The 23,683-nt window shown below is 45.4% G+C and overlaps 1 protein-coding gene across 7 annotated transcripts in view; it reads right to left on the bottom strand.

Moving 5' to 3' along the window:
- The window catches only part of DPP8 (dipeptidyl peptidase 8), a 32,926-nt gene extending 9,293 nt beyond the window's left edge, over nt 1-23,633 (bottom strand). Inside the window, exons 1-13 of one of the 7 annotated variants that reach the window (XR_014493522.1) lie at nt 22,957-23,021; nt 19,475-19,751; nt 16,263-16,375; nt 14,741-14,914; nt 12,748-12,916; nt 11,653-11,763; nt 9,454-9,582; nt 9,012-9,073; nt 6,316-6,416; nt 5,831-6,008; nt 3,699-3,858; nt 3,148-3,227; nt 797-949 (exon numbers count right to left, since the gene is read on the bottom strand). Coding sequence is in view for 5 of the 7 variants with exons in the window: in XM_083371330.1 (XP_083227456.1) it covers nt 797-949; nt 3,148-3,227; nt 3,699-3,858; nt 5,831-6,008; nt 6,316-6,416; nt 9,012-9,073; nt 9,454-9,582; nt 11,653-11,763; nt 12,748-12,916; nt 14,741-14,914; nt 16,263-16,375; nt 19,475-19,751; nt 19,930-19,935 (1,713 nt within the window). In the remaining 2 variants the exon portion in view is untranslated. Of the gene's footprint in view, nt 1-796; nt 950-3,147; nt 3,228-3,698; nt 3,859-5,830; nt 6,009-6,315; nt 6,417-9,011; nt 9,074-9,453; nt 9,583-11,652; nt 11,764-12,747; nt 12,917-14,740; nt 14,915-16,262; nt 16,376-19,474; nt 19,752-19,929; nt 20,276-22,956; nt 23,025-23,536 lie in introns of those variants that run through there. The other 6 variants (XR_014493523.1, XM_083371331.1, XM_083371333.1 and 3 more) reach the window with 6 other exon arrangements.
- Nucleotides 23,634-23,683: the final 50 nt, after the last annotated feature.

Genomic DNA, 23,683 nt, shown 5'->3' with positions numbered 1-23,683 from the left:
TAAACAAACTCACAGTGGCTAAGTTCACACATCCACCTAAGCTAAAGGAGCATTAGCGCAATCTATCTCTGTCTACTTCTACCGGCAGTCCTGGAGTTACGATCACAATGGAGCCCCAAATTTCTGTTGCTATTTTGTTGAATTGGCAGGCTGGAGAACTGGAGGGATGGAGAATGTGATTTACGACTGTGAGTTAAAGAAGGGAATTGTGCTTTGATACTATGTGCTCAGGAGAGGGGAATTCAGATTTTGGCTTTGACTATGTAAGTGCCGAAGTTACGCTACTCGAATAAAGATTGTTTAAGGAAAACAATGCCTCAAAGTTCTTTGAAGAGTTTCCTCTGTTGGAACCATGACACGAGACAGTTGTTGAATGAGTTCTGCCCACTTTGTCAACTTGCCCAAGTTGTTAAGTGAATCACTGCAGTTGTTAAGTGAATCACTGCGGTTGTTAAGTTAATAACACGGCTTTTAAGTGAATCTGACTTTGCTCATCAGACTGTCACCAAAGGGGATCACATGACCCCCGGGACACGACAACTGTCGTAAACACATGCCAGTTGCCAAGCATCTGAATTTTGATCATGGGACCACGGAGATGCTGCAACGGTTTTAGGTGTGAAAGATGGTCATAGGTGACTTTTTCCAGGGCCGTTGTAACTTCAAATGGTCATTAAATGAAAGGGTTATTAAGTCGAGGACTACCTGAACCCACTTTATGTTCAGGAGAGGACTTTCTCAAGAAGATGACCAGGTTCCCTTATAAACTGAAGGCATCATAGATTGAGATAGATACCTGACTAACGTAGCAAGCGTGTGAGAAACCACGTTCGGTCAGTCGCTTGATCTCCCCAGGGTTCTGGTAGCTAACAACGTATAAGTGGTGCTCCAAGGCAGAATCTTTTGTACCTTCAAAATATACCAGTTTGTTAACTTCATCCACCCGGATCTGATTAAAACAAAAACAAAAACAAAAGCACAAAAACAGAAGTGGCCCATCAGGAATACCCGAGCAGCATTTTCAGTTTTTGCTTTACTGCCTGACAAGGAAGTTAATGCAGAGTTACCTAGTCACGCAGGGGTAGGCCAACTCGGCTCTTTTATGACTCATGGACTTCAATTCCCAGAATTCCTGAGTCAGCTGACTCAGGAATTCTGGGAGTTGAAGTCTATGAGTCATAAAAGAGCCGAGGTGGCCTACCTCTGACCTAGTGCTATAATATCCTCCATAAAGGTAAAGGTCAAGGTTCCCCCGCACATGCATGCTAGTCATTTCCAACTCTAGGGGCCAGTGCTCATCTCCGTTTCAAAGCCGAAGAGCCAGCGCTTGTCCGAGGACGTCTCCCTGGTCATGTGGCCGGCATGACTAGACGCCAAAGGCGCACGGAACGCTGTTACCTTCCCACCGTAGTGGTCCCTATTTTTCTACTTGCATTTTTACGTGCTTTCGAACTGCTAGGTTGGCAGAAGCTGGGACGAGTAACAGGCGCTCACTCCGCTACGCGGCACTCGGGATTCGACCCGCCAAACTGCCGATCTTCTGATCGACAAGCTCAGCGTCCTAACCCACTGAGCCACCGCGTCCCTTAATATCCTCCATAGGACCCTGCTAAGCTATTTTTCTCCGAAATGGTATTTTGTCTGAAATGGTATCGGGTCTCTTGCTTGAGCAGGGGGTTGGACTAGAAGACCTCCAAGGTCTCTTCCAACTCTATTCTGATTATTCTGATTAACTCTGCTATTTTGTTAGAAATAGTCAAGAAGAGACAGGACAGCCACTTGTCTGAAATGATAAAGGGACTTTTGCTTGAGTAGAAGACCAAGGTCTCTTCCAACTCTATTATTATTATTATTATTATTATTATTATTATTATTATTATTATTATTATTATTATTATTATTATTATTATTATTATTATTATTATTATCTCTGCTGTTTTGTTAAGCTGGAACCACCAAAACATATTGGATAAGATAACCTTTATTGTCATTTTTTTTACCATGGGTACAGTGGCACGCATTAAACACGAAATTCTGTTGCCTGCTCTCAAAAGTGTACGCATACGTAACACGCATGTAAACATGCTATATGCAACATATGTGTCTATACCTACACCCTTACCTGTAAATACATATAAATATTAACATCTAAAATCGAAAACCGAAACCCAGCTTAGCCCATTGTACCAATGACGCTACTACGTCTGTGAGTGAGCTCGTGCCGTGCATGGGTGAACACAGATAGTGGGAGAGAATGGATTGGACTACATTCGTGATGCTTGGTTGGTGATCCCCATTGCCCATCTTTATGTCAACAGAAGGACGTAAAGGACATAGCAGAAGGACAGGAAGAGCCAAGGAGAGGGGTAAAAAGAGAGATCAGCCTAGAATCATTACGTAGCCACAAACGAATTAAATCCAGCCCTCCTTTTGTTGCCATTGAACCATACCTACTCTAACCAGAGGCTGTTAGTTGAGAACATTCCTGTGCCTAGGCTTTTAGCAATAAATCCGTTAAAACAGCTCCACCTTCGGAAAAGAGACAGGCCTCCACATGGGAAACAAAGAAGGGTATTGCTGCTATACAGGAAGTCCTCACTTAATGACCACTATTGAGCCTGGAATTTGGGAATTTGGCAAAACCAGACATTTTATGATCTAGCAGCCATGTGGCTATGGGATATGTTAAAGGTAAAGGTTCCCCCGCACATGCGTGCTAGTCGTTTCCAACTCTAGGGGCCGGTGCTCATCTCCGTTTCAAAGCCGAAGAGCCAGCGCTTGTCCGAGGACGTCTCCGTGGTCATGTGGCCGGCATGACTAGATGCCAAAGGCGCACGGAACGCTGTTACCTTCCCACTGTAGTGGTCCCTATTTTTCTACTTGCATTTTTTACGTGCTTTCGAACTGCTAGGTTGGCAGAAGCTGGGACGAGTAACAGGTGCTCACTCTGTTACGCGGCACTCGGGATTCGACCCGCCAAACTGCCGACCTTCTGATCGACAAGCTCAGCGTCCTAACCCACTGAGCCACCGCGTCCCTTCTATGGGATATGTTAAGATACCACAATAATCTCAGGCAAACATTGAAAGGTTTAAAAAGTCCGGTTGAACTTTATCGATTCAAGGAAAGGGAGACCAAGCAGCTTACGTTTGAGCCGTGTCGGCCAAGCACTTCCCATTCTCCACCGGTGATAGGCAGCTCTTCTTTGACATGACACAGGAAGTCACCTACAAGGAGATGAAGGTTAAGAGAGCCCACAGGCACCCTTCCTCACCTCATCCGAGCAGCATCTTTTCTGCACACAGAAGAGGCACGCAGAAAATTGGAACACCGCGCAAGTCTCTTCTTATGCCAATAAAAGATTTGGCATAAGTTAGCCAGAACAGGGCCTCTCAGGGAATTGCCCCATCTTCAGAAAAGAGGCAGGCCTCCACTTCACACCCTGTATAGTCTTGCTGCAGGCAGTCCTCAATTAACAAACACAATCAAGCCCAGAATTTTGGGTTGTAAGTTATTGCAGCTGTCAAGCGGGTCACCCCGTGACCTGACGTACTTTTGTCAATGTCGTCGTAACTTTGAACAATCAGTAAACAGAGGGTTATAAGCTGAGGACTCCCTGTAATGAATTTTGAGGCCTTCTGCACGCGGGTCCAACTTCTTCCATTTATTAAGACCCAAGAAGCAAAATCAGAGGTTACCTGGAGCTGGAAGTCCCCCCAAAGATCGTTTGTATTTGCTCTCTTTTAAAACGGTGGAGATTTTGTACAGATGTCGGAATCCTGTTTTGCACTCGGAGGCAAAGATGAATTCTATGACATCCTCCTGAGTTTGGGGGAAAATATGGAAGATGTCGTGGATCTGCAGAAGTAAGGAAGAGGGGCAAGTCAAAACAAAGACTAGGAAAACGAGGATGGTTAGTTCAAAAACGATTCACAGGGAGGTCCCCCACTGACAACGGATCACTTAACGACTATTCGAAGTTATGACAGACCTCCCTAAGGCTGTGACCCGAGTTTTGACGTTTTGATGACCAGTACAGTAATCCTCGAGTTACGATCACTTAGTTATGTGGCTAAGTGCAACATTTGTTAAGTGAGCTTGCGCCACTTTAGGACTTTTCTTGTCAGAGTTGTTAAGGGAATCGCTGCAGTTCTGAAATGAGTCACAGTTGTTAAGTGAATCCGGCTTCCTCCATTGACTTGGCTTGTCAGAAGGTCGCAAAAGGGGATCGCGTGACCCTGGGAAAGGTGCAACCGTCGTAAATAGGAGTCACTTGCCAAGCGTCTGAATTTTGATCATGTGATCACGGGGATGGTGCAACAGTTGTGTGAAAAACAGCTATTGCTTCCTTTCCTCAGTGCTGTTGTAACTTTCAACCGTCCCTAAATGAACTGTTGTAAGTCGAGGACAGCCTATACTCCCCAAATGTGGTTGTGTGATCACATTTTAGGCGCTCAGCAATCAGCCTACATTTACAACCGTTTCCGAAGTCACATGACCACAATTTATTTATTATTTATGAAAAACAGTGTTTACTTCTGGTTTCTGGCAAAAAAACACCCAGGGTGGACAACATATTCAATTAATGACTCTGACATTTACTTAATGACACCCACCCCTGCAAAACATTACACAGGTGTGTGCTATCATGTCTGGACCCGCTTAATAATTAGCAGAATTTACAACCATAATTCCAGGGTCGTAGCTGGAGGATTAACTATATTTGTTCAACATTTATAGCTACCCAACTGGCCCTCTATCAAATCTAGCAGCTGATTACATATAAAACAAAGTACACATCAAAACAACATTAGACCCAACTGGCTTTCATGCCTAAGCAGAACTAGAACTCACCATCGCCTGGTGATTGGCCCAAAGTCACCCAGCTGGCTCTCATCCCTAAAGTGGGACTAGAACTCACAATTTCCGAATTTCTAGCCTGGTATTTTCACCACTAGTGAAAAGTAGCTCTCTGCATGACTAGATTATTTTTTTTATTTTAATTCCATTTATATCCCGCCCTTCTCCGAAGACTCAGGGCGGCTTACAAGCTTAGCAGTAGCCTTCATTCTATGTATATGCCTGCTTATTAGGGCTTTCACACACACACACCCCAAGCGGCATTATTACAAAGTCAGCTTAATTGCCCCCAACAATCTGGGTCCTCATTTTACCTACCTCGGAAGGATGGAAGGCTGAGTCAACCTTGAGCCTGGTGGGATGCGAACCTGCACTAATTGCAGGCAGCTGGTGTTACTTAAGGAGGCATTAGCCCACTGCTCCACCAAGGCAGTGCAATTAACAATGCAGACTTTCAAAAGTCCCTTCAATTTCTATCAATACAGTCAATTCCTGGGCTCTGCCTTCCACCACCACCCCCCAAGGTGGCGGCGCGTTCACACGCAGCGGCCCTGAGCTCCCGGTACTGGTGTGTGGTGATTGGAATAATGTGTGTATGGATGAGTGTGCACAGTGTAGTGCGAGGGGCTAAATCAGAATTTTATGTATGACTGACTTGCGAGGCCGGTGTGTTGTGCAATTAGTTCACATGGTGTAATAAGATGGAGGGCTTGTGTCACTGTAAGCTGAGGGGTGGGGGCACGAAGGGAGGCTCAGCCAATCTCAGTGTATACATGGTTGTACTTTGACAATAAAGGCTCATTCATTCATTCAGCTAACCAACTCTTCCTGTTGATCAAAAAGCTTTTTTTGTCAAACTTCATTAGCTGATTTCCTTCCTCTATCTCTCTGGACTTATACTCCGTCCCAACAATTCCATCCAAAGCTAGAGAACTTTTAGCAGGCCTAACCTGAAGGAATACATCCTTACATTTATCCAGATGTCTGTTGTTTCTTCGTAAACGATCAAAGGGGTAACGGAGTCAGGCACGGCATCAATTAATTTCTGTCTCTCCATGGCGTCCTCTTCCATGGGGATAAATAAGGCTTGGGGAAGCAAAGCAATCTGCAGCTGGGTTTGAGAACGATCCAGCAGGATGGCCCAGGCACTAGCGGAAAGGAATGGGAAATCAGAAACCAGAAGGTGCCACCATCGTGCAATATTACTTGATGCTTTATCTCCTGGATCTGAGCCGATGGACAAGGAACCTCCTGAAGTTATGGGGCCTCAATCACGGAAGGTGTATTCAAGAAAAGATTGGACAGCCTGGGATGGTCTGAGGGTTCTCGCATTGGCTGTAGGGGTGGACTAGAAGATCTCTAGGCTCCCTTCCAACCCAAGGATGCTCTGAAACACCAGGGCTCAGAACAGCCCAATCCAAACCTGAGCAAATGGAGGAATGATAGAATACGTACTATTTTCCGTCTTGTGTCCATCCTGCTCTGGCGATATATTCTACCGCATCGAATAAGATTTCAAAGGGTTGGACCAATTCTTTGTCAACAACATCCAAAATCTTCAGGGAAGAGGTAAAAATGCCAATTAGAAAAACCACCAGTATCTTTCTCCAAAGTATATTAAGAGGCATGGAATGCCAAATGAAGGACAAATTCCGGATAATAATATACTTGGGTCATAATCTCTTTCCAGGAACCTTCAGAGGTTTCATAGTTTGTATGGCTCTTAACTTCCTCCCATTATGTTATTCTGAATCTGTCGGGCAGGAATGATCTGTAACAATGCCCATAATCCTACATTTTTGCTTTCCTTGGAGTTTCCTCAGCCATACATAGTGGCACAAGTTGCTATTTTCAAACAGGAAACATAAAAAATCGAGTGTTTTCACCTGAAATTTGGTATGATGCTACGAACCACATTGACAGGAGGGAGGGAGAAAGAGAAGAAGGGAACAGAAGGGAAATTCTTATCTTGCCTGCAGACCTTCTATAACACTTGTGTTTCAAACTTTGCAACTTGAAGATGTATGGACTGGTTGGGGAATTCTGGAAGCTGAAGTCCACATACAGTTGCAAGAAAAAGTATGTGAACCCTTTGGGATTACGTGGAGTTTTGCATGAATTGGCCATAAAATGCGCTCTAAACATCATGTAAGTCACAACAATAGAAAAACACAGTCTGCTTAAAATAATACTACACAAACATTAGCTGTTGTCATGTTTTAATTGAACATAAGATGGAAACATTCACAGTGCAGGGTGGAAAAAGTATGTGAACCCCTAGCCTAATGACTTCTCCAAGAGCTAATTGGAGCCAGGAGTGAGCCAACCTTGACTCCAACCAGTGTGATGATATTGGATGTGTTGCTGACAGCCGTCCTGCCCTTTAAAAACACACACCTGTTTTGGGTTTACTGGTCTCAAGAAGCACTGTCTGATGTGAACCATGCCTCGCAGAAAAGAGCTCTCAGAAGACCTACAATCAAGAATTGTTGACTTGCATGAAGCTGGAAAGGGTTACAAAAGTATCTCCAAAAGCCTTGATGTTCATGTGTCCACGGTAAGACAGACTGTCTACAAATGGACAAAGTTTAGCACTGTTGCTACTCTCCCTAGGCGTGGTCGTCCTGTAAAAATGACTGCAAGAGCACAGTGCATAATGCTTAATGAGGTAAAGAAGAATCCTAGAGTGTCAGCTAAAGACCTACAGAAATCTCTGGCACATGCTAACATTTTTGTTGAAAACATCTACAATAAGGAAAACATTAAACAAGAATGGAGTACATGGGAGGACACCACAGAGGAAGCCATTGCTGTCCAAAAAAAATATTGCAGCACGTTTGAAGTTTGCAAAAGAGCACCTGGATGTTCCACAGCACTACTGGCAAAATATACTGTGGACAGATGAAACCAAAATTGAGTTTTTTGGGAAAAACACACAACACTATGTGTGGAGAAAAAAAGGCACAGCACACCAACATCAAAACCTCATCCCCACTGTAAAACATGGCGGAGGGAGCATCATGGTTTGGGGCTGCTTTGCTGCCTCAGGGCCTGGACGGATTGTTGTCATTGATGAGAAAATGAATTCCAGAGTTTATCAGGGCATTTTGCAGGAAAACGTACGACCATTGGTCCGCCAACTGAAGGTCCGCAGAGGATGGGTGATGCAACAGGACAATGACCCAAAGCATACAAGTAATTCAACAAAACAATGGCTTCAAAAAGAACAGAATACGCCTTCTGGAGTGGCCCAGTCAGAGTCCTGACCTCAACCCGATTGAAATGCTGTGGCATGACCTTAAGACAGTGATTCACACCAGACATCCCAAGAATATTGCTACACTGAAACAGTTTTGTGAAGAGGAGTGGTCCAAAATTACTCCAGATCGTTGTGCAGGTCTGATCTGCAACTACAGGAAACGTTTGGTTGAGGTTATTGCTGCCAAAGGAGGGTCAACCAGTTATTAAGTCCAAAGGTTCACATACTTTTTCCACCCTGCACTGTGAATGTTTCCATCTTATGTTCAATTAAAACATGACAACAGCTAATGTTTGTGTAGTATTATTTTAAGCAGACTGTGTTTTTCTATTGTTGTGACTTACATGACGTTTAGAGCACATTTTATGGCCAATTCATGCAAAACTCCACGTAATCCCAAAGGGTTCACACTCTTTTTCTTGCAACTTGTATCTTCAAGTTGCAAAGATCTTCAAGTTGATAACACTTTGACATGATTGCCTCACCCACTCTAACCAATTTTTAATCCCCAAAAGTTTCCTTGTCCTGTCTTTGTGACAAGTCTCTTCTTTCTCATCTAGGACCTGACCAGGTGGCTGGGCGTGCTTTTCGAATTAAGCCATAACTTCTCATGTCCCACAGCATCACATTATTAAGCCCTAGTTTGTAATCACCACTCATTACCCTATAAGCCAGAATGGCTTGTCTATGCTAAGTCATCAGCCCCAAGGCCAAATCAACCACTCTGTGGCTTTGTGCAATGGGGAACCAAACTATGGTTTATAGCAAGGCACTTTTGTGACTCAGGACACTAGAGTGGATTCAACGCACCACAGTTCAACCAGGCATCACACTATTGACAAGGCATCACACTATAGACATTTATTCGAGAAAAAAAACAGAGCAGGCTTACTCTGCCATCCGAATCAACAGTTATTTCAGATAACTTGAAAGTGACTTTGGGATTTGCAGTACCTATAAGAGAAAAAAAACATTATGAGTTACAGAGGAATTAAAGCAGGGGTCTTCAAACTTGGCCCTTTTATGACTTATGGACTTCAACTCCCAGAATTCCTCAGCCAGCGTGCCTGGCTAAGTAATTCTAGGACTTGAAGTCCACAAGCCATAAAAGGGCCAAGTTTGAAGACCCCTGAATTAAAGGCTCCTGATTATGTTTGTTTTCCAAGGTCAGTTGGTATCCACATTCTGATGCTTAGGGCAATGTTTCTCAACCTCAGCTACTTCAAGAGGTGTGGACTTCAACTCCCAGAATTCTCTAGCCAGCACACCTCTTGAAGTGGCTGAGGTTGAGAAACACTGGGCCCTTTCTGGAATGTCCCACCAGGTTCTCTCACCTGTCTTGGGATACCGAAAAGAATCCGTCCTCCTGGTTTCCAACATGGGGGATGTGACATGAATAACTTCCACCTCTGACTCGTCGTTTTCTTCATAGAGAATTCTAAGAATTTTTCCTCCGTCAGCAACTACCAAGAGAGACACCCAAAGAAAGGCCAATGTATCTGACTCCTCCCCATCAGCTTCTGTCTGATGGTTTGCCTTCCAAGAGACAGCCCAACTTTGAAACCTGGTGCCTCTGATCCTAGTTGGCTACAGCAAACCAGCATTCTGGTCAAAGATTTAAACTAGGAGGGTTGAGACCAAGAGCCAATTGCATCCTTTGACGCAGAAGCCATCTTAGTGGCTATGCTACCTCTCAAGATTATCGTGAGTCAAGAATAAGAAAGGGTCAAGCAGAGCCATCATGAGGTTTGGGAGAAAAGGCAAGATTTATATCAGAATCCAAAGATTTGGTTTTTTTTTGGGGGGGGGGGGTGTTGCAGAACTGGCAGGATGGCAAATGTGGCTTCAGAATACATAGAATAATAGGATTGGAAGAGACCTTGGAGATCTTCTAGTCCAGGCATGTCAAACTCGCGACGTCACGTGACGTCGCGCGACGTATTGGAACTTTTTCCCATTGCAGAAAATGGAATGGACGTGGTTTCTCTGTGATGCTCCGGCCCGCGGGCTGGCAGTTTGACACCCCTGTTCTAGTCTAACCCCCTCCTCAAGCAGGAGATCCTATACCAGACATGTCAAACACAAGGCCCGGGGGCCGGATCCGGCCCGCGAAGTGGTTTCATGCGGCCTGCGAAGCCATCCTGGAAACAGTGAGGGAACGGCCGCCACTGCCTTGGCCCTGGCCCAGAGACCCTCCTCCTGCCAGAGACCCTCAGATCTGTCCCACTCCTGCCCAGGCCCCCATAGGCACCCTTGATGCGAACCATGTAGAGCTGGCCACGCCCACCCAGTAGGCCATACGCACTCTAGCCACGCCCACCCAGCAGGCCACGCCCACCCTGGCCATACCCACCCGGCCCCTTGAGGGCAACTGCAATGCTGATGCGGCCCTCAATGAAATTGAGTTTGACACCCCTGCCCTATACCATTCCGGACAAATGGTTGTCCAGTCTCTTCTTAAAAACCTCCAGTGATGAAGCACTACCACATCTGGAGGCAGGTTGTTTCACTGGTTAATTGTTCCCATGTCAGGAAATTTCTCCTTAATTTCTCTTTAATGATCTTCCACCTGTTACTTCTTGTCCTGCCTTCAGGTTCTTTGGAGAATAGGTCGACCCCCTCTTTTCTGTGACAGACGTTCCAATATTGGAAGACGGTTATCATGTCATCTGTAGTCCCTCTCTTCATTAGGCTAAGGGTAGGCAACCTTGGCTCTTTTATGGCTCGTGGACTTCAACTCCCAGAATTCCTGAGCCAGCATGGGGGAACTACGGCCCTCTCCCTTTCCCCTCAGCATGGCTGGCTCAGGAATTCTGGGAGTTGAAGTCCACAACTCATAAAAGAGCCAACCGTTGCCTACCCCTGGGCTAGACATAAAAGCCATAACACAAACCCAGCCAACTAGCAAGTCCAGATTAAAACAAGCTTAGCACCTTACGTACATAGTCTTTTAAGTTGTGACTATAATGAAGCCTCTCTATCACAGTCGTAACTGGCGACATTTATTACATTGTCTGCAGCAATTGTAAACCACATGTCTTGGTTGTCAATGGATTGCTCTGGGCGTTTGCCAAAAACTGGACATAAATGCTAGTTTTTGAAAAAAAAAAACCCATTGTAAATCAGTCTCATGGCCGCAGAACATCCCAAACAGCTATAAATACAGCTGAAAATTGCTGAGTCCCTGATGTGTGGTCATGACGGCTGGGGGGACCATTGGAACTTTGAACCCAGTTTATAAATTTTCCCCAGGTAGGTCCACTGGAGCTTCAAATGATTTCTTAGGCGACAGGACTACTTGTGTTCTTCTGCCAAGATTCATTATTACTTGTATGTACACTGAGAGTTTATGCACCGGAGACAAATTCCTTGGGTGTCCAACCACACTTGGCCAATAAAGAATTCTACCTTTAGTAAAGTGTGTTTTTACTAAACATGAGTTCAAGCTTCTTTTTGTTCTAAAGGCCAAGGTGGGATGGCTGACATCAGGGAAGTTAAGTCAACTTCTTGAGCTGCACACCTTGGTCACTTACTTGGCTCAGCGGCTGGGCACCACCAGTAGCCTGTGTATCTGTCAAACTCCTCCTGCAGCACAAAGGTAGCAACTCCAGCAGACTTGGGATCCTCTTCAATGCTGGCAAGTTCTGTGCAGGCAACATAAGAGGCAAAAGGAGGGAGATTAAACAACTGTTGCAATCTGCAAAATGTCCAGGATGCTGCCCAGAATTGCTAAGATCCAATGGCTGCACCTCCTGCGGTCACAATTCCCATGTTGGGTGTTGGCAACTGGACGGCATTTATAGCCATTTGCAGCGTCAAATGGTTCGTGTTTTACAAGCATTTTACTGAAAAACCAGCGTTTACGACCGCTGCAAAAAAGCTCATAAAATCTGATCGGTCATCTGGATCACCCAATTTATGACCACCCTGAACTATGTCCGGGATGTGTAGGCTCCGTTACACTGTTGTAAGTCAAGGACAACCTCTAGTTGAGTTTAAACTTTAAGTAATACGCAATACACTGGTAATCCGAAGGCAGCACACAGGAGAACTCAAGCTGGAAACTCCCCAATAAACATTCAGACAAGGATGGCTTCATTTGGAAAACCCAACCATGATTTAAAATCAGAAGGAAACCTAATCAGGACAAGAAAATAAGTCACGGTTTGATCAATTCAGCTGCCATTAATAGTTCTACAGCTATCTGGCTTTGAGAGGAAAGTTTGGGTCATCCACCATGCTAATCCAAAGTATCACTCATTTTTCCAAACCCAGTCAATTCTACTTTTTTTTTTTAATTCCATTTATATCCCGCCCTTCTCCGAAGACTCAGGGCGGCTTACAAGCTTAGCAGTAGCCTTCATTCTATGTATATGCCTGCTTATTAGGGCTTTCATACACACCCCCAAGCGGCATTATTACAAAGTCAGCTTAATTGCCCCCAACAATCTGGGTCCTCATTTTACCTACCTCGGAAGGATGGAAGGCTGAGTCAACCTTGAGCCTGGTGGGACTCGAACCTGCACTAATTGCAGGCAGCTGGTGTTACTGAAGGAGGCATTAGCCCACTGCTCCACCAAGGCTTTAACAAACCATCATTCAACAAACCATGGATTAGCCAGCATCACCTTTATGTACAAAAGTTAACCTCCACTCTTCTTGGGTCGCCAGATTGGAGATCCAGATATCGTTGCTGTGAATAAAGGCAATCCAGTTGGGGTCTGCTGGGCAGATTTTCGGATCCATCCGAATATTAGGGCAACTGGTCTCAACCAGACTGGGCTGCAAAGGCTGTTGCTGTAATGATAAAAGAACACGGAAAGGGCTCTTTTGAACTACGTACTTGCTCCTCCTGGATCATTGTGTGAAATAAAGAGCAGCTCAAGATGAGACGTTGAACAGGATAGGCCAGCTACCTGATACCTTCTGAAGGCTGGAGAACATAAACCCTACGTGTGAAAACAAAGCCCCCTTTGTTTTCACAGAGTCAGCAAGATGCTGACTCTGTAAACCACATAGCAAAGCATGAGGAAATGGTATATACATCTAAGTGCTACTGCCATTGTTGTGGGGAAAACAGGAAGAGGAAATAGTATTAAGTATGTCCGCTGCCTTGAGTTATTTATGAGAAATAATAAAGGTGGGATATACTATAAATGTAAGGGACGTGGTGGCTCAGTGGGTTAGGATGCTGAGCTTGTCGATGAGAAGATTGGCAGTTTGGCAGGTCAAATCCTGAGTGCCGCGTAGCAGAGTGAGCGCCTGTTACTTGTCCCAGCTTCTGCCAACCTAGCAGTTCGAAAGCACGTAAAAATGCAAGTGGAAAAACAGGGACCACTCCGGTGGGAAGGTAACAGCGTTCTGTGTGCCTTTGGTGTCTAGTCATGCCAGCCACGTGACCACGGAGATGTCCTCGGACAAGCGCTGGCTCTTCGGCTTTGAAACGGAGATGAGCACCGGTCCCTAGAGTCGGAAACGACTAGCATGCATGTGCGGGGCAACCTTTACCTTTATACTGTAAATAAATAATAATAACAGAAGGACTCGATAGATGGATAAAAATGCCAAATTCAGTCTAAATATTTGACACACTATGTAACCAATTATAATCATAATAATAATCAAGCAGCAAGTCTGCTCCAAAGCTCCAGCAGGAAATGATAGTTGGAGGTTCGGAGAGAAGGAGAACCATCCAGGTCCTTCTCCAATGTTTATGATAGAATTTTTCTTCCTGCTTCTCCAGAAAGAGCATCCAACCCCTGCTCAGGCAAGAAACCCTCAAATGGTAATAGAAATAGGAAAAGGATAGGACAGAATAAGAGTAGAGTAGAGTAGAAGAATAGAACAGAACAGAACAGAATAGAATAGAAAATATGGAATGGAGTGGAGTGGAGTACGGTAGACTAGACTAGACTAGAGTAGAATAGAACAGAATAGAATAGCAGAGTTGGAAGGAGCCTTGGAGGTCTTCTAGACCAACCCCTGCTCAGGCAGGAAACCCTATACCATTTCAGACAAATGGTTGTCCAGTCTCTTGGTATAACAGAATAGAGCTGGAAGGGACCTTGGAGGTCTTCCGGTCCAACCCCCTGCTCAGGCAGGAAACCCTACCATTTCACACAAGTGACTGTCCAGTCTCTTCTTAAAAACTTCCAGTGTTGGAGCATTCACAACTTCTGGAGGCAGGTTGTTCCACTGATTAATTGTTCTGTCAGGAAATTTCTCCTTAGTTCTAGGTTGCTTCTCTCCTTGACTAGTTTCCATCTGTTGCTTCTTGTCCTGCTTTCAGGTGCTTTGGAGAATAGCTTGACTCCCTCTTCTTTTGGGCAGCCCCTGAGATATTGGAAGACTGCTATAATGTCACCCCTGGTCCTTCTCTTCATTAAACTAGACATAACCAATTCCAGCAACCGTTCCTTATGTTTTAGCCTCCAGTCCCCCAATCATCTTTGTTGCTCTTCTCTGTACTCTTTCTAAAGTCTCAATGTCTTTTTTGCATGGTGGTGACCAAAGCTGGATGCAGTATTCCAAGTGTAGTCTTACCAAGGCATTATAAAGTGGTATTAAATTATTTTGCCCAATGCTACCAGCAAGGAACAACAATTTGCCACAACCACTCACCGTAAACCCATTTGGGCCACCATCTTTGACATGATAGATCCCACTGCCGGCTTGGAATAAAAATGTGCCACTTTCCCGGTGATAATCGTAGGAAGAGATCCCAACGGTGCCGATGCGTTTCCTCTCCCGCAGCAACTCTTCCTCTCGTGAGTACATCCCATAATCCAGGCTGGCCTGACATGAGAGGACAGGGTCAGAAGAACGTGCGGGAAAACAAAACTGTTTATTGCAGATAGTTCTTGACTTACAACCATCCATTTAGTGACAATTCAAAATTACAATGACACTGAAAAAATAGTGACACGATCGTTGTTCACACTTATGACCATTGCAGCATCCGTGACACGTGATCAAAATTCAGACACTTGGCAACTGGCTCCTATTTATGACGACTGCAGTGTCCCAGGGTTCATGTGATCCCCTTTTGCAACCTTCTAACAAAGTCAACGGGGAAGCCAGATTTATTTAACAACCATGTTGCTAACTTAGCAACTCCAGTGATTCATTTAACAACCGTGGCAAGAAAACCTGTACAATGGGGTAAAATGTACTTAACAAATGTCTCACTTACCAACATAAAATGTTGGCCTTAATTGTGGTTGTACGTCCAGGACTACCTGCACTGGCTATAACAAGAGTCTAATTATGCTGCATCTGCTCCCCTGTGATAGTCCAGTGAATTAGGGGGATGCTTGCTTCGGCTGCTTCTGGATGCTCTCTTGTTGCTTTGGCCTTAAACTCTGAATAACTACATATTCGTAAGTCGAGGACTTCCTTTACCAGTTTGAAATAATTTTCCTAGGCTTTCTCTTGCAGTTCTTCGTTATTTTCACAACTCACGAGGATGTAATCAAATCCATCTTTGCCTCTGAGTGCAGTGTCACTAAGTGATCAGTCGTAAGTCAAGAACTATTTATGTCTCCATCAAGGTCCTTATTTTCTGCATCAACTATGGATGATGTGCCAGAGCTCTCAATTATTTCAAAGAGATCTTGTAGTATTACTTAACTTCATCAGAATTACTTCAAAAAAAGCTGCTTTTATTTAAGCAATTGATAATTAAGGGGTTGGACTAGAAGACCCCCCAAGCTCCAATTCTGCTAATCTGTTAAGCTTCTTCCTGATATCAAAGCTGATACCAAAACCTTCAAACAACTCAGAACAAATGCTAAATGATTAAAACTAAACGCAGCCAAGGAGAAAGTGCTTTGCATGTTTAATAAGTGAAGACAGTAGCCAGCAACAAGAACCTGTTAGCATTACCAAGATATCTAGCACAAATCTTGGGACAATGCTTTCAACTGATCACTGCAGCTTGACAGGCATCCGGAAGGGAGGAGAGGTCAAAAAAGTCAAGATGGTGGCTGCAACCCTGTGACTGAAGCCCTGGGTTGCAGCCACCATCTTGACTTTTTTGACCCCTGACCTTGGTACCGGTGATTCAGATGGGAGTTGTAGTTCACCTTTAGGACAGGGAAAAAGAGGAGGGATGAAAGAGGGAAGAAATAACCAAATGACATACCTGAAAAAGGTCTAAAAGTGGCTTCCAAGACAGCATAAGAATGGCAGCCTTGTTTACCGTTTTGGGGATTTCGGAATAAAAAAGGGTGTTTTCCCTGTTTTCACCAGACATGGCTAATTAGTAAGAAAGAAAGGGAAAAACATACTGAATTTTTCTTCTTGCTACCAGAATCCCAAGCCAAAATTGTCATATGGACTTAAAAACCAGCAAGTGCCAGTTGATTTATAAATGCATTTATTTGCTAGTGGTTACATCCCATGCAGACCCAGAGACCTATCCAGACCCAGAACAGCCAAATAAAAATTTCTAATATCACAAGAGCTTTGAAGTATTTATAGCAGGACTACTAGATTATGCAACAGCTTTTTGTTCCTTATGCAATCCGTCTTGTACATTCACAGGATTCGTTTTTTTCTGTCGCCGTGTATACATCCAAACTAGACTGTGTTGTTTCTGTGTTACACATATGTGTGTATGTGAGTATATGCATAACCTTTTGTCATGTTTATGTAGTGTATATTGGAGGTGGTTACCGTTTGACAGCTGAATGCAACAAAATTTCATTTTAATGTATGCTGATTAGTGTACATTTAAAGTGACAATAAATTTTTTATTCTACTCTACCCTAGCCTACTGTATTCTGTTCAGGTCTATTCTGTTCTTTTCTGTTCTACTCTACTGAGTCATCATAAGAAAAATAGAACAGCTCTTCAGATAAAAAAGAACTACACCAGATGGCCCTCAGTATTGTGGATCTGCATTTCCAAGCATCTTTGGAAAGACTCAGCAAAAGGTGGATATGAGAAGCATAGAGTTGCCTTTGAAACTGCCTAGAGAGGCTTTTGGCGAGATGGAGAGCATACAAGTTTGATAGATAAATTTGGGGATGGGGGGGGGGGGAACAGCCAATTCCACAAAATGAACACATCCTGAAAAGATGTGGGAACGGCCAGCTTTTGGCCTCCCAACCTTCAGCTTTCCCAGATGTTTCTTATCGGCCTCTACGTGAATTACAGTGATGAGCACGCTCTCCTGGTTCGCACAGGATGGCATGTGGGAGGTTTGGGAAACGCTATGATAGAGCTTTCACATATATCTTTTAGTATCTTGTTTTTGTAATGATCTCATAGGCACCTGAGAAGTTCTCACTACGTATCCAATTATCACTATGTATCCTATTTTTTTGAGATTGATGGGGTTTATGTAATGTTGTATTTGGTATTCAGAGAAAGGAGGTGAATAAAAGTTCAGCGGGCAGTTGCTCAGTGCTTTTTTAGAGAGACGAGGCTTCCTGGCTGGTTCAGAGCATCTCTATCGACCCGGGTCTGAATTCTTTTCCCTACAAAAAGACCTGTTTCTGCAGCCTTCATACGTGAAACCTCTTTATTCTAGATACTGTTCTGACTTTCTTTTCAACTACTACTTCAATTTATTAAGATAAAGAAAAATCAAGAACACTGTGGATGATACAAAGCAGCAAAGTAATTATTTATATCATTATAATGAGATTATCTAGGAACCTGCTCCATCCACTTGCTCCAGATCCCTTCAATTAAACTTGTGTTTCCTGGTGGAATCTAGGAAATGGAACTTTTTTTCTCATGGCAACAGTCCACTGGAACACCATCCACACGCACCCACCCCCCGATTTATGTGCCCCCTACCCTGACTCTTTTTAAGCCTCTTAAACTCTACCCCCAAGCCAGAATGTGACTATTTCAAAAGAATGGTAACTGGACAGCCATTTATCCAGAATGGTAGTGTTGAAGGAAAACTCTTCATCATGGTTCAGTCCAAGCCGGGAATAGACAACATGGCAACTGCTTTAGAAAGAAGGTTGTAGTTTATTGAAGAGGAGAGCCAGACATGAAATGTAGCTCTGGAAGAACTGACCCCACAATAGGGTCTCCTGCTTGAGCAGGAGATTGGACTAGAAGACCTCCAAGGTCCCTTTCAACTCTATTATTATATGATGGACCCCTTATTCAATGATTGGTTTTTCAAATGGATGTTGGTCTTTCTTTACAGGTGTTTTGGTTGATCATGCCGTTCTTCGTTTTCATCTTATTTACCGTGGGCCTACAGTCTGGCCTACAACAGACTGTGTTGGCTTGTAGGTTCCACGGCAAAGGAGCACACAAATAAATAACAGGAGACAACCATTAGTCCTGCGCATAAATAACGTTTTAATAAATGGAGGAAATGTTCTTTCCATTTTTTAGGTCCTATCTATTCATCCACCATTCTGTCTGAAGCTCATGTTGTGATTCAGTGTCAGCCTGTGAGTTCGGCAGCTGAATCGGACAATTCTGAGGAGGAGGAGGAGGAGAAGGAGGAGGGGATTGGAGAGCCTGCAGAGGAAAGTTCTGAGGCATCGCAGAGCTCTCAGCCAGGCCCCTCCCATCTTGTTCCTCCTCAGACCCAGCTGTGTGAGCCTGAAAGATTGGAAGAGGATGATTCACAGCTGGCTTTGTTCAAGGATGCCCGAAGCAGGAGGCAGACAAGCCGGAGTGAACAAAGGAGGAGGGCAATGAGGCACCTCGGGAGGAGGCAAAGAGAAGCCACGCCTTGAAACTGTGTTTAAAAGGGGAATGTGTGGGAGGTGCTGGTTGCTGAAGGCAACCGTTTGAACAGCTTCTGATTTAGTCGTGGTTAGTATTTTGTTTTGCTCTTTTTTGGATCTGTTTCGTTTGCTTTGTGTAAATAAATTTGGCTGGCTTACTTTCAGCCTATTGACTTTTGAAAAGGGGTTGTCCCTGACATTTCTGCAGGGCCGGTAGCAGGCTGGAACAGAACAGCTCATAGGGTTGCAAGGGACTTTGGAGATCTTCTAGTCCAACCCCCCTGCAGTGGCAGGAGACCTTATACCATTTCAGATAAACAGCCGTCCAGTCTCTTTTTAAAAGCCTCCAGTGATGGAGCACCCACAATTTCTGAAAGCAAGCTGTTCCACTGTTTAAATGTTCTCACTGTCAGGAGATTTCTCCTTAGTTCTAGGTTGCTTCTCTCCTTGATTAGTTTCCATTTGTTATTTCTTGTCTTGCCCACAGATGCTTTGGGGAATAGGTCGACACCCCCTCTTCTCTCTGTCAGCCAGTACTGGAAGACTGCTATCATGTCCTTCTCTTTGTTACAGTGGACACAATGCAAGCCAGCATGGCTTTGAAAGAGTCGGTGCCTAAAATCCTGGCCCTTGGAGACACTCAACTCACCCAGATAGTACATCCGGTACGAATGAGGACATTCTGGATCGTTCCTCTTCACAAATGTGAAGTCGTGGGGCGCCTTGGCCATCAGGCAGCTGTGATACTTCCTGGTATCTGCCAGGAGCTTCTTCAGATGACTCCATGAATATCTCTCCACGTAATATGGCTCCAGCTTGACCGTCTCCTCGGCCGCCACCACATTTTCCTGGCACTCGGCCGTCTCAAAGATTTCCAGGGCGGGTTGCTCAGTCTTCATGGCTGATGCCATCACACATCTTGGACTCTGGAAAAGAAATTCATCAAAACCCTATGGTACTAAAGAGGCCACCTCTAGCCTGTGTCCTTCTTTCAAGAACTTTCAGCTGCCTCCTTCCATTCTGACCCAGGAATCACTCAAAAAGCTGGAGAACATCTTCAGATGTTTGGAAAGCTGTCTTATAACAGGTGAGCTATTGGCCTACCAGCATTATAGATTCCTTTGGGATGTTCAAGGAAGGATGTCCAGTGGTGGACAAGGGATCTTCTGGGAATTCCGACGACCACTGATCATTCTTTCTCTTATTTCTGAATTGTGCTCATGCTCCAGCCTAGCCCTCTGGGGTACAGTATTAAGTCCACTTTGTATTATTATTATGGTTGGTCAGAATCAGCCAGATGTTAGACTGGATTTGGTATTTTTGTCCACCTCTCGACTCCTTCCCAAGGACCTGGGAGAGGCAGATGTTGTTTAATAATATTAAAGAAATCATCATATTATTATCTGTTCACAACAATGTAAATCATAGCTACCAATACTTTAGCTGGTTGTTATTATGTTTTGCTGCACAGTCAGCCAGATGTTTAGACTGTATCTGGCATTTTTATCCACCTATCATTATTACTCTTACAGGTAATCCTTGACTTACAACCATAACTGAGCCCCAAATTTCTGTTGTTAAGTGAGTTTTGTCCCATTTTATGGCCTTCCCCGCCACAGTTGTTAAGTGAATCAATCTAGTTGATAAGTTAATAGCAGTTAAGTGAATCTGGCTTCCCCATTGACTTTGCTTGTCAGAAGATTGCAAACGTTGATCGCATGACCCTGGGACACCACAGCTGTCATGAGTATGAACCAGTGCCAACCCTCTGAATTTGGATCACGTAATCATGGGGATGCTTCAAAGGTTGAAACTGAAAAACAGTCATAAGTTACTTTTTTCAGTGCTGTTGTAACTTTGAGCAGTCACTAAATGAATTATTGTAAGTCGAGAACTACCTGTATTATTATTACACTTGTATGTCACTGATTCTCATCAATTCTGGGAAGCTGACACCCAATCAAAGAAATTACAATTAAGGAAAATGTGAAAGGTGGCTACTGTGATGAATTAAGGGGTCTCATTTCCCCTTGCTACAGGCCTGAGTGAAGATCAAGGGCTAAAGAAATAGCTCTTTATGTCTATTTATAAATATTTATGTATTTATTGCAAACACATTGATATGCTGCCTATGTGAAGCCTTGGGATAGATTGCAAGACAAAAACTCAAAACCTCCATTCCAGGGTTTGGGCCCTTTGCTTTTTCTTGGGAACCTATTACTGTAGATGTTATTTAGCTTTTGTGTTGTATGTTTTATCTCCAGAGTGGTAGAAAATAAATCATGGGAAAGCTAAAAATACATAAATGTTTTAAAAATGGGTAAAAAAAGAGAAAGCAATGAAAATTATTCAACCCTGTTTTGCTTAAAAGTGAAAAATTGTTTGGAAGGCACTCCGAATGGTTTGAAAAGGGCCTAACAGTTGACCTTCTTTGCAATTGCTATCTTTTTTTAACTTTTCAGGAGATGCCCGATTTTATCTGACATGTTTGGAGAGTGGAGAAGCTGACTTTTCAAACAACCTGTGCTCAGCTGGGTATTCACTTGATAGGTCAGCTCGGCTGTCTGAATGCAGCCCACTGGCTTGGTGGAGGGTCCCATAGATTGTGCAAGCAATCTAGAAAATAGCTTAGCTTAGGTTGGTGGCCTTGTGTAAACACAGGCCTCAAAGACATGAACATGGAATAATAAGAGTTGGAAGGACCTCAGAGGTCCAACCCTGGTCCCAATCCGTGGCATGTCAGCAACTGGTCTGCACAAACAAAGCCCCATCCGCGAGATGCAGGCAGCACACAAAACCACGCACCTTCTGGTCCGTGGAAAACCTCTCCCCACATAACTGGTCCCTGGTGCCCAAAAGGTTGGGGACCTCTGCCCTGCACCATTCTAGACAATTAAGTGTCCAGTCTCTTTTTGAAAGCCTTCAATGATGGAGCACCTACCATTTTTGAAGGCACGCTGTTCCGCGTTAGGAAATCTCTCCTTCGTTCTAATTAATGACGATAATAACTTATGGCTTTGCTGAGTTATAGATCAATGCTTTGCTATAGTTTAATGAATGTTGACCAAACCAACATGCACTAAACTGTAAGCACAAAGTCATAAAGTGGTTTGTTTGGTTATCCTTTTAACAGGGCCTGTGGGCAAATTACTCAAGCACAGCATAAATTTTCAACGTTCAAACTGACGGCTGCATTGTAATTAAGGCAGGTAGCCTCGACTTACAACCATTTGTTTAGTGTCTGTTCGAAGCCACAGCGGCGCTGAAAAAAGTGACTTATGACCAAATCTCGCACTTACGACCGTGTCAACATCCCCATGGACCATGGTCATGTGACCAAATTTGGGCACTTGGGAACCGGCACATCTGCAACCTTCCCAGCCGGCTTCCGACAAACCAAGTCAACTGTGGAAGCCAGATTCCCTCAATGACCCACGATTCACTTAACAACAGCAGCGATTCGCTTAAGAACCTTGGCAATAAAGGTTGTCAAAGTGGGTACAACTCACGTAACCGCAGACTGGCTTAACAGAGTAAGCTCCGGTTACGATTGCGGACATAAGTCGAAGACTACCTGTAGTTCAGAAAATAGGGGAAGGGGTGGGAGGCGGATGCACGAGCCCACCGGTGTTCATGCTCAGATGTGACGCCCCAAATGGAAACGGCAGATCGCTTGGAACAGCTGGGTGAGGTCCTGGAGGAGCCCCCTGGCTGCGGGGTGGCGGGAAACGGGCAGGGGGGGGTGTCCTGATATGCCCTATCACACACACCCCCATCCCATAGCTCAGGCACAGGGTTAGGATTCGGAGAAGGTCCCATGGGGATAGGGAATTTCAGAGCCCCCTTCGTGTGGGGGGGGGACGGGCGAAAAGCCCGGGGAGGGGGGGGGCGATGACATGCCTGGACGGGCAGCTTGTCCAGCGCGGGCATTTATTTATTTATTTATTTTATTTATTTTAATTCCATTTATATCCCGCCCTTCTCCGAAGACTCAGGGCGGCTTACAAGCTTGGCAGTAGCCTTCATTCTATGTATATGCCTGCTTATTAGGGCTTTCACACACACCCCAAGCGGCATTATTACAAAGTCAGCTTAATTGCCCCCAACAATCTGGGTCCTCGTTTTACCTACCTGGGAAGGATGGAAGTCTGGAGGCGGCTGGGCTCCCACCCGCGGGGACAGCCAGCGGATCCCCCTCCCCATAAATCCCGCAGCGGGGAGGGTTGCTTGCAGAAACGAGGCGGGGGTGTCTTTCCGCCCCCCCACCCAGCCTGGCACGCGCCCATCGCCTCCCATATACACCCCCCCCCGTGGAGACTCCCAGCCGGGGCGGAGGCAGAGGAGCCCCCCCCCACTAACCTCGCCCGCCGCGGCTGCTCCGGCTTCGTCCCGACCCCGCCCGGGGCTGCTGCTCCAGCCGCCCGCCGCCCTCCTGCCCACCCGGAGCCCGCGGGGGACGCAGCAAGGCCCGGCCGGGAGCCCCGCCCGCAGCTGCAGGGCCCAGCCCCGCCCGGCGCCCCCGCCCCGTTGCAAGAAGCCCTGCGCTCCGATTCCCCGGGGGGGGGTTTTCTCCCTCTGGCCCCCCAGAAGGACCCCCGCCCGGGCTCGCTCGGCGCCCCCCAGCCCGGAAAATGCCGCCCGCGGGGGGGGGGTTTCCTCCCCGGGACTGGGCCGGCGCTGCCCCCCCCCCGACGGCTGCAGCGGCACTTACTGGGCGCGAGGCGCGGGCGGCCGCCGGGGCAGGAGAGGCGCTCTCGGCGGGGCGGCCGCCGGGCGGGGAGCTGCCGGCCTGCCTTCCTCGCTTCCTCCTCCGCCTCCTCCTCCTCCTCCTCCGGCGCGCAGCAGCGCCGTCTGCCCG

The sequence above is a fragment of the Vipera ursinii genome (genome assembly GCF_947247035.1).
Source record: "Vipera ursinii genome assembly, chromosome: 11".
Lineage (NCBI taxonomy): Eukaryota > Metazoa > Chordata > Lepidosauria > Squamata > Viperidae > Vipera > Vipera ursinii.
The sequence above is the reverse complement of the archived record's forward strand: the minus strand, read 5'-3'. Positions and strand labels throughout refer to the sequence as shown.